A 20,657-nucleotide genomic window follows, 5' to 3' on the forward strand; every position below is an offset into this window, starting at 1 on the left:
CAGGTTCAAAACTGTGTGCGTTTCACCACAGGGCCTACGAGGAACATTGAACAACTGGTCACGAGTTGACTGCGCTCATTGGTGGAGCCTCCACCGCTTTTATATAATTGGTGGAGCCTCCACCAATGAGCCAAGAGGGAGCTCCAGGGTTAGGAATAGGTGGAGCTGTGGGTGGGGTCAGGGGTCAAAGGTCACCTTATGGGAGCAAGGGTGGGTGAAAAGGGTTGAGTGTGTGTGTGTGTGTGTGTGTGTGTGTGTGTGTGTGTGTGTGTGCGCGTGCGTGCGTGCGTGCGTGCGTGCGTGCGTGCGTGCGTGTGTGCGCTACTGTTAGTTGTCACAAAGTCCAGCTTAAAATCTGTACAGGGTAATAGACTATAGTTAGCTGCTAAGTATTGAAAATGATGATGCTGAAGAAAGGCTTTTATAGAAAGTTCAAATAACAGTACAATACATGTAGGCACCAATGCACTCTGTTCAGTTAAGGCATTGTTACAAGGCTCTGCCAGAAGTATGCGGAAAAGCACATTGCAACCGGCACATAATGGAGCATGCACTGTATAGAGAGAGTAAGGATAAAAGACATACAGTGATGCTGCCGTCATGCTCTGTTGAACCCTGTTATAGTATCTTTTTTTATGAGAGGAACAAGCTGAATTGGAAATTGATACCTTTGGATGTGCTGGCCTGGCGCTGCACTGCGGCAGAGGCAGAGAATGAGGTGTGTGTGTGTGTGTGTGTGTGTGTGTGTGTGTGTGTGTGTGTGTGTGTGTGTGTGTGTGTGTGTGTGTGTGCACGTGTGAGAGAGCAGAACAGACAGAGAGAGCTGTCTGCTCATCAGTTATCATTTATCAAAGATGAACACATATCTGTGCAGATGACGTGTATGTACTGTAGATGGATATACGTATACACTATTTAGTATTCACTCTCCTGCAGTTACATAATCCTAATGCAAAGGTGTGTATGTAGGTAGACCTACACACAACTCTTTAATAGGTCATCATAGCCAACCAGCAGATTTGTACCTGCTTGTGCAGAAACAGAATGCACATGAATAAAGTAACCTCACGCTGCTAGCTTGCAGCATGTTGCTGTATTGTTGTACAGTACCATCATGCTGTTAGCATGCAGAATGTTACTGTGTTGTTGGAACTTGATGCACTTTATATATATTTTTGGGAATGTGGTAATTTAGATTAGTAGAATGGGTAACTCCATTCACAATGACAGACATACGAATATCACCCAGGCATTCCTTGTCGTGCAAGGTTATCCACCCGAGGGCTTGAGGTTGGATACTCAGGGCAATAGCAAATGTCAGGCAACAATATGTTTATCACATAGCCATAGCCGTAAATGGCTTCCATTTGCAGCTTTTGTCCAAATCAGTAGCCTAAACTAAACAGAACTCTTTGAAGGTTGTGTTGAAGCCTGGTTCATAGTTTGTTGTACAACAGTCAAGATCTACAGCAAGCTCATTATGAGCTTGTACTGTAGATCTGCTATTTTGGCTGCACGACTACATCGTACGACTGACTATAAATTAAGCATTAGGAACACATCTTCCCACCAAATGGCAGGGCCAATCTTCAAAGCTTGCTTGACTGTCCCATGATGCCAATTCTCCTTAACTATAACCCTGAGGTACAAGCCATGGTTGAATGGGCAATTGAACTCTCTTCTATGTCTGTCCAGATGTTGGCCTATTTTGCTACGACTAGCAGTGTATGTGGCCCATTTACATGCCCTGGCACCCAGTTTGAGTAGGCGTACATTGATGCTGGCATCTACCTCAGGTGTTATCAAGATGGGTGAGTTACCGTTATACATCAAGTGGTCTGTTACTGTATATCCTGGCCTCTTAAGCCCATTTTCTGTAATATAAATACAAATAAATAAATAATGTATATTTGTATTTATAAAATGTTTTACACAGATGTATACAAATTGGGAAATGTGACAACATACTTTTCTGGTGTTGCAGATAATCTTTGGTCCAAGACTGTTTGAAGTGACAAACAATACACTTTGAAACTTTGACACTGCACTGTGTCATAGGAGGTAATTAGGGTAAAGTGGGAGCCTATGGCAGCATTGTTAAACGGAGGCTATGTCAGGGCAAGTGAGCTGGTTGGTGGGCTGGCACCGCTGCCACATGTCATGGCGTCAAGCCAGTTTCAGAGCCCACCGAGCGGCTGGCTCCGTAGAGGCCCACCCTACCAGATGTGGAGTGTGTTTGGTAGACGTACGAGAGCAGCGGTCCTGCACCACTTAAGCGGCGACAGTACAGCAGTGGAGATTTCTATCAGCAAGGTGTGCCAAGTGCACACAGCCTGTCTGCCTCTCCATCTGTCCTTGAAGGCTGCTCATGTTCTTGAGAGATAAAGACTGGTGGTGGGGGTGTTATTCTATGAGGAGAAACATGAACATCCAATATTGAACCAGGAATTTGTTTTGGAATATTCTGACTATACACCAGTGGTGCAAAGTGACTAGGAACATTTACTCAAGTGTTGTACTCACGTAGAATTTGAAGGTACTTTTACATTACTTTCAGTTTTTCTTTTGACACTTGAGTTACTTTGCAGATACATACAGTACATTAACTGATAAATTATTGATATACAGTAAGAGGTTAAACACCCAGCAGCATATAGTCTGTCTATTATGAGCCTCAACATGACCAGTTGCAACATTAATGTGATGACATTAATGCATAATTACGATCCAATAATGTGATAGTGAAATGGGTCATTCTGCATAATGAATACCTTATTTGTGGTACTAAACTACGTATATTTTGATGCCAATAAGAGGTTTGTGTTGTGCAGTTACCTTGCCATGATGTAACTCCAATGACACAAATGGCTGTCAAATTTGACACAAATGGCTTTTGTGGATTTCTTTTTGGGCAGTCTGGAAATAAAAAATGTTTTCTGACAAAATACAGTTGAGTCGAAATATTTCTGTATTTCAGCAAGCAAAAATACTGACAGTCTACTAGATGACAGTTCATTTATTGAAAACAGAATAAATAGTTCAGACTGGAACACCAAAAGACTGGGAATGTGTAGTTGTGAGCCAATGGGATTTAAAGGGCAAACTGCACAAGATGCTACAGTCAGCAGAAAGTCTATAATTAACATGCCAAAAGTGAACGTCAGCACGCTATATCAGGATTTGGAAAGAATTAAAATATGAAATATATCCATTACAAATATTTGTAGTCACCAGTGATGAACTTTATTGCATACACTACAGCTAAGATATAGTTTGTACATTAATCCTCACAAATACATTTTTCAATGTGGCTGGTTGAGTAGTTAAGATGAAATACTAAATCCAACAAAGAAAGTGCATGGTTGTGGTTGAGGTGATGTTTAATGGCATAATGTTTAAATTAAAAGGCAAAAGAATTGTCAAGGGTGCCAGACAGGGCAAGCTTTATTAAACACAGCGAGAGAGAGAGAGAGAGAGAGAGAGAGAGAGAGAGAGAGAGAGAGAGAGAGAGGACCAATGTAAACATTGGACATGTAACAAATGGCAAAAAGTAGCTAAATATTCACAACAGCAATAACATTTTCTTTTCCATTTTTGGAATCATTTGACATTCTTACAAAGATTATAAAACAAGATACGGTATGAACAATCATACAACTTTAATAGCACATGCTTAGGAGTTTGACTGCACCATTGCACCACACACTGACTACAACACAAAGGCTGCGCGTTAACTGACATGGTCCATGAGCTGCTTCTGCCCTTCTCTTTTTAAAGTCTCGAATAAGCTCCCTAACCCAAGGGAAAACACTAAGGAAAATTCTGATCAGGCCTGGCGATAAAGGCATAACTGAAGCTATAATGGATGTAGATGTCTGTCTGCTTGAACTAGTGTCTGCTGTCTGCAGGGTTCGATTTGCTGAAAAAAAACAGAGAGAGGGGGATGGGCGACCTTTTCTTAACCACTTAATCCTATACGTGTTTGTGTTGTGAGCTTGTAGATCTTCTATTTTTGAATTCATATATCATTTTTTATATCGACTAATTTTGTCAATATTAAAGAAATATTAACAAAACCTAATGACACCAGGGTTAATATGGTTAACATACATTTCTAATTAAATGTTGTGATATTATCAAACATAAATATCGAACATATCAGACAGTCTACAGTACAATTCCCAAAAGGAAATGCATGTATTTCAGTCTGAACAGAAGCAGGCATAAAACATATCCCCACCACTGATAAAGATTAATGACCAGAGGGGGTGATACCAAAAGCAGGATTCCCCCACTCCCCGCCCCCAAAGAAATCGAACCCTGAGTGTCTTTATCCTAAGATGAATTGTTGCTAGGCAAGGCTCAGGAATTTGGTGTGTGAACCATGGACTGGAGGCCTTTGTGCAAATCAGCACTTTAGAGTCCCTATCTACCAAGGGCAGTGCACAGCTCCTCAATTAGATTACAGTCATCCCAGGGAGATACACTTAAACACAACACTCAGGATCATGTCAAGCTTTTAAATACCAAAGTAAAAACACAACAAGTAAACCAAGACACGAGCAATGGAAAAATAGCTTTCTTTGGACAGGGCCAGCCTGTGCATTTGAATTTCTTGTTCTACATACACCTGCAAGAATTTCCTTTTCTACCCACACACTAGCCCTTTTCACAAGTTCATTTTTAGACATTTGAAGGTTTCCAAGTAAATTCCCCAATGTAAAAGACTGCATGGTCAACTTGTTTCAAGCAGTTTAGACTAAATCAACATATCTTGCCGCCTTTTTGTTATTGTTGTTTTATGTTGTATTCTTCATATAGGAGAGTGTATAGACAGGAAACCAAGGGCACAGAGAGGAGAGACATGCGTGACAAGACGGGAGCGGCTCCAAAGAGCATGATGGTCTATTCCCGTTGAGTTACCACTGGCAAGCCCCCCCCCCACACCCACATCTTGTTACTTTAACACTTTCCTAATGTGAATATTATGTAAAACTCATACCACTAACATTTTCAAAATTGTATTGTTCACCCTTTTTCACACGTTCAGATTTAGTTCACTTGTCATCGGTTACTATAAATTGATCATATTCACACATCAACCATTTTTCTCTTACATCATACTCCCACCCACCCGAGTGTGACGTAGGAGCAAAATGGCCACCGTGTTATATGGTCAATACCAGTGGCTACTGACAGGGAAGAGGAGAGACAGACACAGATCAGCAGCTTCTTTGTACAGCAGAGATGATTTTAGCTCATTTTTGCCATAACATGGATGTCCACGGAGCGCCATAACATGACAATAATCACAAAGCCGCATGTTTATTGCCACACAGGTTACTTTGCATCACAAGCACTTAAATCATTATTGCTTTTATAATTAAAAGCATAGAGATCAATGCTGCACACACACATTACCATGAAGCCAAAGATTTAATCTTAAAAAGGAAAAGGCAGATTTCCCCTCCATGTTTGTTGTAATCTACTATAAGTGCTGCTTATTGGAGGTAAGGAGATTAAGAGTGTAACATTAACAGAGAAACTAGAGTCATTTTGGAAGAGTAAAGTTAGAGATCAAGAGTGCTACATTGGATTGTTGATAATGAGAGAAATCCACAGGCATATTTGTCAAAAGGTTTTGAATGAACTCGGGGAACATGATATGAAAAAGGCATTTTCAAAACTGCATACCATTTCAGCACTGCTGATGAAGTACCAACAATGTAATGCTACAACTCTGTTTAAAACTGGAAATCGGCCTGACGCTTATAAGCATTATCCTACACTTGTAGAATTCCTTTAAAAAAATGCTTCATAAGACGTAGACTGGTGTTAGTAATCAGTGACACCACCCACAGTAATCGACAGCTCAGCATTCAGCCATCGGTCTGTGCTTCTGGTCACAACAAAAGCTTCATGACCCATCTTTCAAAAAAGGTCTGTCTCGTCATTACATCATTATATTCAAATGAGAGGCTAGCTACGACATTTTGCTACACTGGAAGCCCCAATTACAAAAAAAGAAAAGTTTTTGCGCTATCCTCGTTTCATCTTAATTTGCTTTGTACATATACAAGCCTCTTTATCCCAAACCTCCATTCAGTCTACGAGTAGCCTGAGGAGTGGGGTTCTCCATAAGTACACAACCTGGCGTCAACGATCCATCCAGGTTGACACAGTGTAGACGGGTGTGTGTGCACACTAGCCCACACTAACAGCACCTCTCTCCCTCTATCCCTGCTCTCATCGCCACAGAGATGATGAGACACGGGAAGGCTCTCCATGCAACAGCTCTTACTTTGTACCACTTCCCTTCCACTCCTGTCTGCCCCACAGGCCTAAACAGGGAGCGATGTGCCGTTTCACACCTTGCTGGCCTTACTAAGAGGGATATAGAATATAGTGTTTTTCTAATGCCTGTTAGTTTCATGCTAGACTTAATTTTTGTAATTAGAAAAATATCCACTGAATTGTCTGAGAGGCATTTTACATCACAAGATTAAATGTCAAATGTTGCACATATTTCCAATTTGGACTAAATCAACTTGTGCCTAAAGATAGTAAATCGGGCCGATATCACGCCATTAAGGTTGCATAATGATAACTGATCATGATGAAAGAAAATGAGAGCTTGATGATCAAACCTTGATTGATATCGTTTTGCTCGAAGGCAAGATGAACAGTAGTGAGAAAAAAATCGATGTGCGCTGATAAGTTCAGGAGCAAGTGGACAGCGGGGTGTCCACCTCTACTGAGCGGAGTTTGGTTTCCGGGGGGGTGAGGGAAGGATTCAGCAGGGAGCCCTTCTCTGATAAAGCCATCGTGCCCACCCCCCCTTCCCCGAGACCAAAAGAGGCAAGGGGCTTGGGAGTCACACGTGGGGAGCGTCACCCCGAGGGAAGAGGGGGCGGGGGGTGTCTCCCCACTCACATGACCGAGCAGCTCTTGGTCTTCTCCTTCTTGAAGGTGGTGGACAGCAGATCTGACTTGCTGGGCAGGTGGAGGAGTCTTTTGGAGAGACGGCGGGTGGGGCTGGGCTTGGGGAGAGGCTGTAGCTTGTTGATGCAGGCCAGCGCGGCGGTGCGGAACACACTGTGGATGCTCTTCTCTGACGTGAATGCAGAGCACTCCAGATAGGCCTCTGCACCCAGCTGCTTGGCCATAGCAGAACCCTGAGCACGAAGGGGAGGGAGGGAGGGAGGGAGGGGGGTGTCAGATGCCATGCTAGTCTAAAGCCTGATTTACACTAAGTCGTACAACGCGATATGAGCTTGTAGATCTGCCGTTTTTACGACAGAGTTTAAATTAAGCATAACAAACCTTATTTTAAGCCTAGTTCGGCCCAAACACTTACAACGAGAAACGTTTTCTACTTCATTGTACAACGTGTCTCACACATGAAATAACCGACCTACAAGCTCACAACGTGTTGCGGATGCAACGCGTTGTGAGATAGCAGATATTTGGTTCAAGGGATTAATGGAAAAAACAATCTGACATTTTATCTCTCACCTGCTCGTGAGTTATGGGTGTCTGTTTCTGATTGGACAGCTCCATCAGCGTGCAGACGTCTGTGCGTAGATCGGTCTTACAGCCAATGAGCAGGATGCGGGTACTGGGACAGAAGTCCAGGATCTCCGTCTTCCACTGTGTGGACATAGAAGATATTGGGCCTCATTCACTAAGCTGTTCGTAAATAGTGTGGAAATAAAGTGTGTAAAGGGGTGTGTATTTTCTCTAAGCACAATCTGAAGTGCGATTCACAAAATCTACATAGTAAAAATATAACTATTTTTAGAATACAATAGAAAACACAAGAATAGAACTTGCGCTGTGAGCTTGTAGTTCAGTTATTTTACTTTTGTTGTAAAATAGGGTATGTTTAAAAAAACATAAATGAATGTTCCGCCCAATAGTGATGATATTCACCCCACCTCATGTTTGCGATGGATTTATGATGCCAACTTGCTATTGATTACCAATACGCTAAAGCCAAATTTATGCTTTGGCGATAAAGTGTTATGCAACATGTCAACCATGTTGAGCTGTGAAAATACGTCATTATTGGAGAGTGACATTATCGGACATATCACATTTGCACACTTTTACGCTGAATCATTAATTAGAATTAAGTCTGTCATAGTTCTATAAATCCATAGGAATTGTCTGAATTATACCAAAATAATCTAAACCACTGAATATTCAACCGAGTGCTGGAGGCAGGCATTCAATTATCAAATTAATGACTTAAGTGAAGTAATTTAAACCTGATCTCCAAGCCTTTGTGGCTCAAAACGTTACCATTAATAGGAGCTATTTGGTGTGGATTGCTTCTGTTTTTGTGTTATGTTTGTTATGTTTATGATTATTACCTTCTTCAGTCCACTGTCAACGATGTCTGGACGGCTGATGTCAAAACACAGCAAAACTGCATCAGAGTCACTGTAGCACAGGGGCCTCACATTATCATAGTAGGGAGAACCTTGAAGGGGAAGAATGGGAGAACATATTTAATGTGGATAACACAGGGATGAAACAGGGGAACAGCACACAACAAATGAGTGACAACTGAAGGCACACATCTCAAGCTAGTTCAGCTATCGTTGTGAAGCTGATCAGTTCAATGTAAGCCTGATTTGTATTTCATTACACGCTACTGTTGCGCACTGGTTACACATGATGGCATCACGCGGCGAAATGCAATTTTCACAATGCGTCGCGATGCGACCCATTGTAGCTTGTAGATCTTCTATTTCCAGTGTGTGACACCATGGTACGATGGAGTATAAATTAAGCATTTGTGTTTGCCTAAACACAAATAAGTTGTAAGATGGGATCTGCAATGGGTCGTGGACGTCTCTGGGGACTCAGCGTACATCAAGCATACCAGTTTATTTTAATGAGCCTGGGTGAGACTATTAGTTTCTCCAATTGGCTCCAGGGCTGAGAAATGAATTAATTAATTTTGAGAATAGACTATATCTGGCGCTGGTTGCTGTGACCACGTGTGCTTGGGCAGAGCAGGGACGGAAATGGAGAGACTGAGGAGCGAAGGAGAAAAGCGGGGATTATGTTTGATAGGCATCACTTCTCATGCTGAGCCTTACTTTGGTATCCTTGAAACTGCTCCTTTCCAGGCTCCTCTATCCTCTATTGGCATTTCGGAAGAGGGAGAAGATGACAATCGAGCACTAAATCCTCATTGATCGTCTCTAGCAGTGGATTACGCAAGTGGAACAGTGGGGCTCGGGGCAGGCAGACGCTCCCACTCATGTTCAGAATCCTTAAGTAAGCCGCCCCCCCCCCACCCCCCCCACCCCCTTCCTAAAGTCCTCCGCGCCGCGTGCAATACCTCCGGTCCCTTTGTTACCACAGCAACAGCCTTGGAATCCACCATCTGCATCAAGCATTCCTCCCACCCCTCTATAAAGGCTTGCCTTAACTGCCAATCAATCATTTTACACCGCAAAGTGCCCGCCCACCTACTGCCGAGGACATTCCTCTCTTCAGCAACAGGGTTGGAGACTGAAGACATACAGCCAGATCATCACCATTCACCACCACACCAAGCCCCAGTCTGGTTCAGTTCGGCACCAGCCAGAGATGAATACCATATTGGTTCACATGAAAGAGTAACAGTGTCTCAAGGGGATTAACATGTTTACTTAGGTTCCATACCAGTCTCAGTAGGGATTTATCTTTCCTATGTGACTATAAATAACAACTGCATGGTGTAATCACTCAATCAGATATTATATAATGTGCCTAATTGATTTACAATGTAGAAGAAAAAAAGAACATAGCATCAGACAAAAAACTAAACAAAAAATAGGGCAGTCACCCTCAAAAAAGGGCAACATACAACATGGCCATGTGTGCATATATATCCGTTTCATAAATAGTTAATGATTTTCCACGTTATCAAAGGGTAAATTGAATTTGCCAGCTGCTGGGGAGTCGTGAGTGGAATAACGTTAATGACAAGCTGTGGTTCCTCAGGGCTCAATGTCCAGAAGGAAGTAAACAGTGCTGCTGAAGGAACAAAGGTATACGCTTGTTGCATCACAATCTCTGGTTCTATGCCTTTGGGTAAGAAAAAAACGTTTGTTGTTGTTGGGAACGAATTATCCAAACAATGTGCTTAAGACCAATCATCTTGCATTTATTCCCTCGTAAAGGCAGCACAATTCACCAGCCTTTGAATGTCTCACAGAATTCAGAGGACCACCGCCGTTTGCACCTTCAACTATAGGGGAGAAAGAGCATGGTCATCACCTCTTGGAACACATTTCTCATCAGTGAGAAAGAGACATGCGCTAACATTTGACCATGTTATCACCACCATGAAAGACAGAGAGATAGACAGCGGGCAAACAGTGGTACCTGCCTGGCTGGGGGCACCACACAGCCAGGAGACCGGGTGTGATTCTGCATTAAATGGACACTGATCTAAATGCACAAATCGATGGACAGGCACACAGGGGTCCAGAGGGGGCCATTTCAATTAAAGCTGACAAATTGGTCCCCCTGCCAAGGAGAGGAGGGAAGGGGGGGAGGGTATCTCAGACCTTTCATGCTGTTTTTCTCTTTTCTCAACACCACATAAGCAATTTCTTCTGTCTTTCATTTTGAAACACAGAAAATACCATTTGTGTTTGTTTGTATCATTCTCTGTCCCTTTGAAAACATGTTAATACATACATCAAAGTTAGATGATGATGAATATTTTTAACCAGTACGGGGCTCTAGTGTGTGTGTGTGTGTGTGTGTGTGTGTGTGTGTGTGTGTGTGTGTGTGTGTGTGTGTGTGTGTGTGTGTGTGTGTGTGTGTGTGTGCGCGTGCGCGCGTGCGTGCGTGCGTGCGTGCGCGTGCGTGCGCGTGTGTGTTTGTGTAAAGGTGCAGTGGCACCACATTCCTTAGCCTGATTTCTAATCCTTGAGGAAATAGCTTGTTCCTGCTATGGGGGAGAGAAAGCAGGAGTGCACTCTACTGAGGAAGATCACAAAGAGCCCTCCCCTGTCATTAATCCTCCACCCTCTCTGCAGTCTGACATTACATCACAGAGAAGCCCTTCCATTCTCTTCCTCCTCCTTGCCAGTCAAGGCCATGTAAAGACATTTGGAGTCATCTACTTCACTTTCTTGGTCCAGCAATTCTAGCTGGCAAATTCGTCACACTGGGAGGCAAACTGGAGCCAAACAATGGAATGTATCGAGGTCAATGACAGACAAGCAAATTAATAAACACATTTTTGTTTTAATAATTGTAAAATAATTGATCCAGAGAAATTAATACGTATCACACATTGTTTTCTGCTGTCCTGTTTTTCTGTGTGCACAGACTGCACACTATAGTTTTATTGAGGTATACACAGTATAAAGACCACAGATTAAGTTTTTGCCTTATCGTCAGACTGTAAACTATTGATAGCCTGTCAACCAATTCCTGCCCAGTCAGAAACGTACTCTGTGCTCTTTAGATACCTCAATAAAATTATATGTGCATTGTACACAAAAAACGAGTGACCAGAAACCGATGCGTAATATGTCTGCATGTTTGTCTGCATGCCTTTTGTGTGCATGTGAACAAGTCTGTGCGCATATCTGCAATATGTGTGCATGAGCATGCCTATGCCTATTTGTATCAATATTTATGTGTGCACATATCTGTCTGTGAGCGAGTCTATTTGTGCTCATACCTATTGCGTGCGTGCGTGCGTGCGTGCGTGCGTGTGTGTTACATTAACTAAATGATATGCCTTTTATGCTTAATTTAAAATGTAAAAGCTGTTGTGTTGTGCGCCGAACAAATTAGCAGACCTACAATGCGATGTATTGTGAGCTTGTAGATAAGGCTATTTCCGGCGTGCAACAAAGTATAAATCAGGCTTTTTTTAGGCACATCATTAGCACACTCATCTCCAGCGGAGAGAAAGCAGAGGTCAGACAGATTAATAATCTACATGGGGATGACTCACAGGTTTAGGTATGAGAGGAGCCCATGCAGCCCATCTCCCTACCCAGAAGCTTGTACTAGTGCTGCAGCTGCTAACTACAGTATGTAGCTTGCAGCCCCCATCTCCGTACCCAGGAGCTTGTACTAATGCTGCAAATGCTAACTGAGTAGCTTGCAGCCCCAATCTCCCTACCCAGGAGCTGTATTAATGCTGCAACGGCTATGTAGCTTGCAGCCCATCCCAAAAAAAAACCTCTACGTTACATTACGCTTGATTTATACTTGGCTGCATGCTGTCTCCCACAAGAAATGTACAAGCTCACTATGTGAGCTTATTATGCAGCGTGTAGTGAGCTTGTACATAAGCTATTTCCAGTGCGTGACACTGGCACACAACTAAGTATAGAGCACAAAATTCTGATGTAATGTACGCATCCTACCTGGGTCACGTCCCCCCCCCCTTCTGAATTCCCATAGACGTGTTTAATATTGCGGCATATAAGAACTGTGTTCCAAAAATAAACAAACGATCCCGGCGGTTTGACTCAAATGGGTATGAAGCATCAATTGACGGTGAGAAAACGCTAATGTATTGTTACCGCCGCCAAATTAATTACATTTTTGCCAGAAACTGACCGTATCAAATATGAGTATCTGACTATCGTAAACTACAGAGCCACCTTCCTGACAATAGCGCCGGGAAAAATGTGTTTATTTTTGGACCACAATTCTAATACGAGACAATTCTAAGATGACCCAATGTTATTTTCCATAGAGAAAAACTTCTGTGACCCAGGGGATGTGTGAGTGACGTCAGGAGTGACGTCAGGACTAAAAAAAGGCTTTCGTGTTTTGCATGCTACAGATAGAATCAGACCTGAATTGCATTGCAGGGAGAATAGAAAGGTTGTGTCCTTGTTGGCTGTGTATCATTGTAGCTCCATTATGAACACGCAGTGCTTTACAACTATAGGCTGTAACAAACAATTATTAATCAATAATCAATCAATAATTAAACCCTTAAATAATCAATTAACCAATAATCAATTAACCAATAATCAATTAATCTGTCAATTTGACTATCTGAACATGAACAGACATCTTGAAATTGTTTACCCAGCTGTCAAAACCCAGCAGTCAAGCATAAATTTACTTATACTGTAGTATGGAACAAAAACAAACATTCACATTTTGGTTAAGTTGCACCATTAGAACTAACTACATGATAAACCAATTATTAAATATAACTACATGATAAACAAAGTATTAAATTACTAAAATGTAATTTGATTTAAAAAAATGTCAGTTAAATAATTGATGAATCATTTCATCTCTATTTAACTAGGTTGTTCCATGGAAGTTCAAGGAACATAACAAATATATAGTGTGCTTGATTACCTATCTCAAGTAAGTTTCAAGTCAACATTGAGGATTTAACTGTGTAGAGTAGACTGACGCTGTTTAACCACTTAAACCCTATATATTTAGTTGACTGAGGTCCCCCAACCCAGGGCTCTATTGTAGGTCCAAGTATTTCCCTCAAATCCCTTTGCCAGAAATAGCTGATCTACAAGATCACATGTCGTGCTGTGATGTGTGGTGAGCTTCGTATGCTCACCCCAGAGTCAGGGTTAATGTGGTTTTAACCCATTAAAACCCGGGAAAGCATCTGTGTCACTTTTAATGGGTTAGTAGAATAGAATCCAGAGGCTTCCTCGAAAAGCAAACAAACCACAGTATGATTTAGAAAACAATCTGCAGTAGTGTTAAGTAAACTGTGAGTCATAGTCAATGGGCTAAACATGCCAGACCACCAGTATGGTCCTTTAACAAAATCTGTTAAAACAACACTTGTCTGTCTGTCTGTCTGTCCGGAGTTTGAATAATGTATTTATTAACACTGTGCAAAAGGTACAGTGGTACAATTACACAATGATGTTAAAAGGATAACACAAAAAGCCCTGAGAGCTTGTTTCATACCGCTGGACAGAGCAGCGCCGAAACGTTGTACTTACACAAATATTTTTTGTGTAACACTTTCAAAAAGGGTTTTACACTTTTTGAAATATTTAACTTGGATTTTATAATGGAATTGAATGGGGCTGTGATCGCGATGGAAACTTGCCCAAAGATGGAGTCAAACGTAATAGATATGAATGCAACATCACTACTTGTCACAGTAATCTGGGTGCATCACAGAGGCAATGTGAGAAGGGCAAATGTGCTGTGATAAGAGAAATATAAATGTTAATTACTATGGGCCCTCTTTGTCCCAAACTCTCTGCTCACCTTGCCTTCTCTTGCCCATAACACTGCAAATGACCACATGGTTGATTGCACATTAATTCACACTGTGGCTGTTTCTATTCTCTAATAACAATACATCCTTTCCTCTAGGGAGGCTTACCCTTTTTTAAAGTCCCTGATACATAAATAGTATACTGCCCTGGGTGGTAATAGCCAGGCGGCCGTTTGAGTATGTGATATATGACCATTAGCATGACGCTTTTCATCATCTTTTAACGATGGCTCTGTTTTACAGATTGGAACAGATTGTGCCATCAGCTAAATTGGATATTGGCTCATTCCAAATCAATCTCACCCATGTATCATGCAAGTAATCATTATGTGTATGGGCTGAAACACAAAGCCCTGTGTCAGCAAGTCCATTCAAACTAGTATTTATTACTCCCTAACAATATACTGTAACAAGATTCATTATTCACCATCATGAGTTACAGCCACTGGACAGTGTGAAGCCTGACTTATACTTAGTTGCGTGTGGGTGTTCCACACCAAGAATATCAGATCTACAAGCTCACAACACGTCGCACTGCGAGCGTGCACCGCCTTGTGAGCTTGTAGATCTGCTATTTTCAGTGCGCAACACCCGCACACAACTAGTATAACTCAGGCTTTAGGTCTCCCCCTTGCCTTGTCTCTTCCTCTCCCCCCAGCCCCCACCGCTCTCTCCCTCCTCTCTCCCTCCGCATGTCTGATTGGGATGGGCTGATTAAAGCCAGTGGATTGATTTTGGTCAGTAAATACACGGGTCCTGAGGTAGGGAGGGAGAGCAGCCTGCTGGTGGGGGGCGGCGATGAGATCAGTCCAATCAATGAAGAGGATCCAGGATAACGAGGAGACCTGCTCGCCATGGTGGGGCCCCACAGCGGCACAGCTCCGTGCAATTAGAGCAGATTACAGTAAGAAGGTGAAACTGCATGGTGTGTGACCATCCGTTAGCCCCTACTGCCTGTCATTCATCACCGGGACGGTGACGTGAGATGTGCTAGCCGTCCCGGACAACAGACTTAAGGGGGGGGGGGTGCAATATGGTCCCAGTGGTCAGCCAGACAGGCGAGAGAGCGATAGAGGCAGAGGGGGTTGGTTGAGGGCAACAGGGAAAGTAAAGGGGGGGACGGGGGAAAAACAATGACAAAAGGGGGAGGGGTTGTAGAAAAGAATGGCAAATAATGCCAGAGACTTTTGGACTACTAGAGGTTCGGCCCACGTACGTGTATATGTTCACAGACAGAAGGACAGATGAAGCAGTCCTAACACTTTAGGTCAGTCACCAATAAAGCACAGCGTTCCAATTTTGAATCTTAATCCCCTGTATTGTGCTGCTTGTGCCGACCCAGGGCAGCATATGGAGGGGAATGCAGGTCACGATCATTGCCGAATCTCCTGCCTAGCTGTCTGCTCCAGAAACCTTCCTCGTTGTCAGCCTTTCTCCACATCCCAAGGCACCCAGGCTGCTCATGCTAGCCAGACCAAATGTCCAGAGTCTGGGATTTAAAAAATGGGGGATTTGGTCTGGTCAGGGAATTACGTGAGTTGTACTACTACCACTGTTGTAACTTTCAGGTCATGGAGAAAATGCTGAGAGCATGGTAAACAGTATCATCACATACAAGTGAGTCTGTTACATAAGGGCTTTGTTGTTAGCAGGCAGTCTTACATGCCCACGCATGCAAATACTTTTATTCACACTTACATGAATATGCATTGAATACACACACGCATACACACACACACACGTATGCAGTGCATGCAAATGCACGCACATACACACAAGCGCACATAGACATTGTCTAGCATCGGACGTACATACATACATTAACATTCCCAGGACTCATAAGGGTCCATTTGGTTTCATTTGTACACTCTCAAGAGTTAAATGAATACTGAGCATTTTGCTGTGTGTCTCTTTCACAATCTTCGAAAGCTACAGCGTCTGTAATTCCACCCAGTAGAAGTTGAGAACAGGAAGCTGTCATCTGCTCTTCAGAATGGAACAGTATTTGACCAATCCTCTTGACGCAGAAGGAGTATTCAAGAAAGTTTATTTTAAAATACTCATTTTCAGAGCTTTGAAATTTGTGGGAGCCAACGCGTCTGTCTTGAGAGACTAGTGGATGTACACAGGCATGTTTACTCAGCCATGGTGACCTAGTGAAGATGCTTGCAGCAGCATCCAGCATGCATGCCTGTGTATGGATGAACAGGATGCGGGTCTGTAAGCATGGAAGGAATCAGACAGGTGCTGCAGAGCAGACCCAGGTTTACTGTATCCAGGTCAGTACACTACACCATTGAACCCCAGGGCGAAGCCGCCATGACACACTGACCTTCTTTTACAGTCTATTTAAAACAGTGGGTCGAGACCAACTTTTGGGCCGCAGACCAATTTTTATGGGTCTCGAATAAATATCCCTTTTTTCCTTTCCTACATTTTGTTTATTTTTAAATAAAAGTCAGAGAGAGAAGGCAGGGCACTCCGTCAGGCACCCGGAACTAGTGGCAAGCAAACTGACACTATGGGAGCCAATCCAGGGCAAAGCCAGGAAAGAAGCGCACTACTTACGTCGATGCACTGTGGCGCGAGAGCTTAGCTAACAACACTGTAGAGCTCAAGACCCTGATATTAGATAGGAGAGTGTGGAGGGCAGCGATTCAGGAGTCCCGAGTTGGCATTGGCTAAACCGCACTATCGCATTATTTTGAAAGAAAAATAATAAATCAGAATTTTAGAAAAAATTCAAACATTTGAATAAAATAAAAAAGAATTCCATAAATAAAATCAAAAACATTTAGAAGTAGTGAAAATAGCAGATCTACAAACTCACATCGCAATGTGTTGAGCTTGTTTTTCCCTAGTTTGGGTCCTGCGGAGACATAAAAGTTCTCTTTAGGGTCTCGAGCTATAAAAGGTTTGGATACATGATCTTAAATTAGAGATAGTAGATAATTACTACTGAAGCAGTGTCGATCTGACAGCATGCATTGAGACATATTACAAAATATAACACAAATTGTGAATGTGCTTTTTGATCTTCATTCTTCCCCATTCAATGTCCTCATCCATTTCAAGTGAGATGTGGTGATGTAGGAGTTGGGCTATCAAATGCACTTGACAAGGTGATTATATCAGCATGATCATCATTTGAAAAATGACATATCATACACAGAACCTTGCATTTGAAATTTAAAAATATCCTTTGTATAGTATACCTTTGTAAACTGCTCTTCAAGGGTTTTTAAAGGATAGGCTACAATCACACAATGGGGGGCCTAAGCAGTTAATAACAGCATCTGCCATTGAGTCCTGCCTTGAGGTCCATGCCCTTACTTTATTGTCTCTGTAAATTATTATGCACAGTAAAAGCAGCAATGCTTCTTAACTTTTTGAAAGAAAATGGCACACCTGTCCTTACGCTTTGTTGCTTTTGCATGAAGGCTGAAAAGAAAACAATTCCCAATTGAATAAGTTGAGAAGGTAACAGCCAGCCATGATGATCATGTACTGTAGTAATAGCTGAACACATCACCATACAAGTACACAATAACTCATGTGGGCCATTTCATGCGATATCATAACAGGCCCAGAAACAAATAGGCCTACCCAGAAACAACATCAAACATCATCGCACACGCCAACAACCAAACTCTGCTCAGCTTAACCTTGCATCACCAAACATGCGGCAGAAAGGCTGGTTTTCTGTTCCAAATTGACCAGTGTGGTCTAGAGCAGTGGTTCACAAAGTCGGGTCACCCAGGGGTCCTTGGGGGGTTCCAGGGGCTCCCCCAGCTAATGCTTAATAATTAGGAGCCAAATAGACCCTTACAGGTCTGTGTACACTACAAACCCTTAGAGCCCGCTTTCCATATCTGGTAATTTGCACGCACACGCGCGCCCTCTCACACACACACACACACACACACACACACACACACACACACACACACACACACACACACACACACACACACACACGCACCGTTTCTGGATCAGCTCAGTCTCTATAGGCCGTCAGGTGAACCAAGAAAAAGTGCCTAGAAAATGCCTAGAACCACCCAGGGGGGTCCCCACTCCCCGCATGATTTTTTTTTAGGGGGGGGGTCCTCAGAAGACCATTATAGCATCAAAAGTAGTCAACAAACTATACTATAAAAACTGGTCAAACATTGGCCAAATTGTCAAATAATATAAGACAGGGGCAATATTTTTGAAAATAGACGATCTACAAGCTCGCAACACCTCGCAACAATATTTATCTGTGGAACCGAGTCAAACTAAATGTAATGCCTCAACTCCTTCAATTCCAAGTGCTTGTCAGGGTGGGGGGTCCCCAGTTCACATATGATTATTTTGGGAGGTCGCGGCCTGAAAAGGTTGAGAACCATTGGCCTATAGGCTACTACACCACACCAGATCATTCATCAACCCTGCAAAGCGACTTGATCCCAGTCTACTAGCTCAGCTGGAGATGATGGAGACAGATGCATCTCAAGATCAAAGCGCAGAGCATACATTCCATGCTGCAGGGAGGAGGCAGGCAGACAGACAGACAGACAGACAGACAGACAGACAGACAGACAGACAGACAGACAGACAGACAGACAGTTACCTGAGGTGTCCCACAGACTGAGCTCCACACGCTGCTCCTCCAGTTCCAGGCAGGCTGTGTAGTTCTCAAACACCGTTGGCACGTATGTCTGTGGGACAATTAGCGACATGGTGTCATTAGTGCTGAGGCGTCACTGATCAGCCAACATCCTTGGCTGCCACAGTGCCAGTGGCACTATTGTGAAAAAAATAGCAGATCTACAAGCTCACAACGCCTCGCACTGCGAGGCGTTGTGAGCTTGTAGATCGTCTATTTTCAAAATGTTTGCCTCTTTCTTATATTATTTGACTATTTGGCCAATGTTTGAACAGTTTTTATAGTATAGTGGCAGTGTGCCACAGGTAATGGAATGTAGCAGTAAGTAACACATAACCATCTGGGCTGAACAACATACACACTGCAGTCAATTCCTTAATTAGCTGATGATAATTGGATTTCTATCTTTTATATCTTTTATTGGGCCTTTTTCATTTTCTTGACAGTGTCATGCTGTTTACATCAAAATCCATGTGACAATACAACCCCAATGTCCCCCCTCCCCACCCCAGCATAATTGGATTTCTGTTCAATATTATATTTCTACAACTATAAATAGGCTATCATAGGTAGGCCTAGATATGCTACTATAGGCGCATGCGTCATAGATGCGAAAGGAATATAGAACATGTTTTTACATGGCACAAAAATAATAAACATATAGGATAGCCTATATCTGGAAAAATGAAATCTTTAGAATTGCGCATCAAATTCGCCAGCCTGCAACTGCATCATACTGAGTGTCTCTTCTGTGTGCCAAATCATTTTTACATAGGCTCTTATACCGAAGAAAATATGCATTTGGCCCACAAACAATAAAACAATATAACCTATACTATTATGATATGATAAAAAAAATATCATATCATTGGTTCTCAAAGTGGGGTCCGGGACCCCCAGTGGTCCTTGGGGGTGGGGGGGGGGGGGTCCAGGGGGTCCCCACCAGCATATTTGGCTGTTCTACAAGCTCACAGTGCTGTGAGCTTGTACATATGCTATTTTTGAATATTATTAAATATATATATTGAAAGTATTGGACATTTTTGCATACATTTGAATTTGTTTCACACAAATCTTCTCTTGATCTGGGGGTCCCTGGCACAAAGCATTTTCTGATCGGGGGTCCGCGGCCAAATCGCCTACATATTAATTTGGGGGTCTTTGACTTGAAAAAGTTTGAGAACCACTGATATAATATATGAGACACACACTGATAATGCGTGTCTTTTCTGTGTGCCAAATGTCATTTTGACATAATAGGATCTTACTGCAGAAAATCTGCGTTTTGCCCACAAACAACAAAACAATATAACCTGGCTATACGCTAATATTATTTTTGTATATCATATAACATAAATGAGACACACACAGTGCGTCTCATTTATCATATATGATATTTTTAAAATGGAAAGGGGACATTCGCATACCTCTGGATAACAGTCCTTCGCCAGGACTTGCAGCATCGCCGTTTTTCCGCATTGAACGTCTCCCACCAGAACCAGTTTACATCTCACCACCAACGGCTGCGTGTTTCTCCTTTCCTTCATTGTATATAAATATATGGCCCAATAATGCTGTACATATAATGTTTAAAAAAAACACAGGAAAAAGCTCCTAACAGTCCCAGTGGAAACACGCGTTGGTTCCAGTGTTTCTCCTCGGAGGATGAAATGCCTGCAGAGGATCTGATTGAATCGGCCACTGCAGCTCTTTATACACGGCGGCAGCGGCCAATGGGGGCGCTCCATTCCA

The 20,657-nt window shown here is 42.6% G+C and overlaps 1 protein-coding gene across 1 annotated transcript; it reads right to left on the reverse strand.

The window, feature by feature from the left end:
• Window positions 1-6,277: 6,277 nt before the first annotated feature.
• Window positions 6,278-20,452, reverse strand: rnd1b (Rho family GTPase 1b; the record flags this gene model as incomplete). Its single annotated transcript, XM_084068490.1, has 5 exons — window positions 6,278-7,175; window positions 7,516-7,650; window positions 8,376-8,485; window positions 18,870-18,957; window positions 20,333-20,452. The coding sequence occupies 5 exons, from the start codon at window positions 20,450-20,452 to the stop codon at window positions 6,930-6,932; spliced, it is 699 nt and encodes a 232-aa protein (XP_083924616.1). The 3' UTR covers window positions 6,278-6,929.
• Between the last annotated feature and the right edge of the window lie 205 nt (window positions 20,453-20,657).

Source organism: Gymnoscopelus microlampas (assembly GCF_963454915.1).
Source record: "Gymnoscopelus microlampas genome assembly, chromosome: 10".
Classification (NCBI taxonomy): Eukaryota; Metazoa; Chordata; class Actinopteri; order Myctophiformes; family Myctophidae; genus Gymnoscopelus; species Gymnoscopelus microlampas.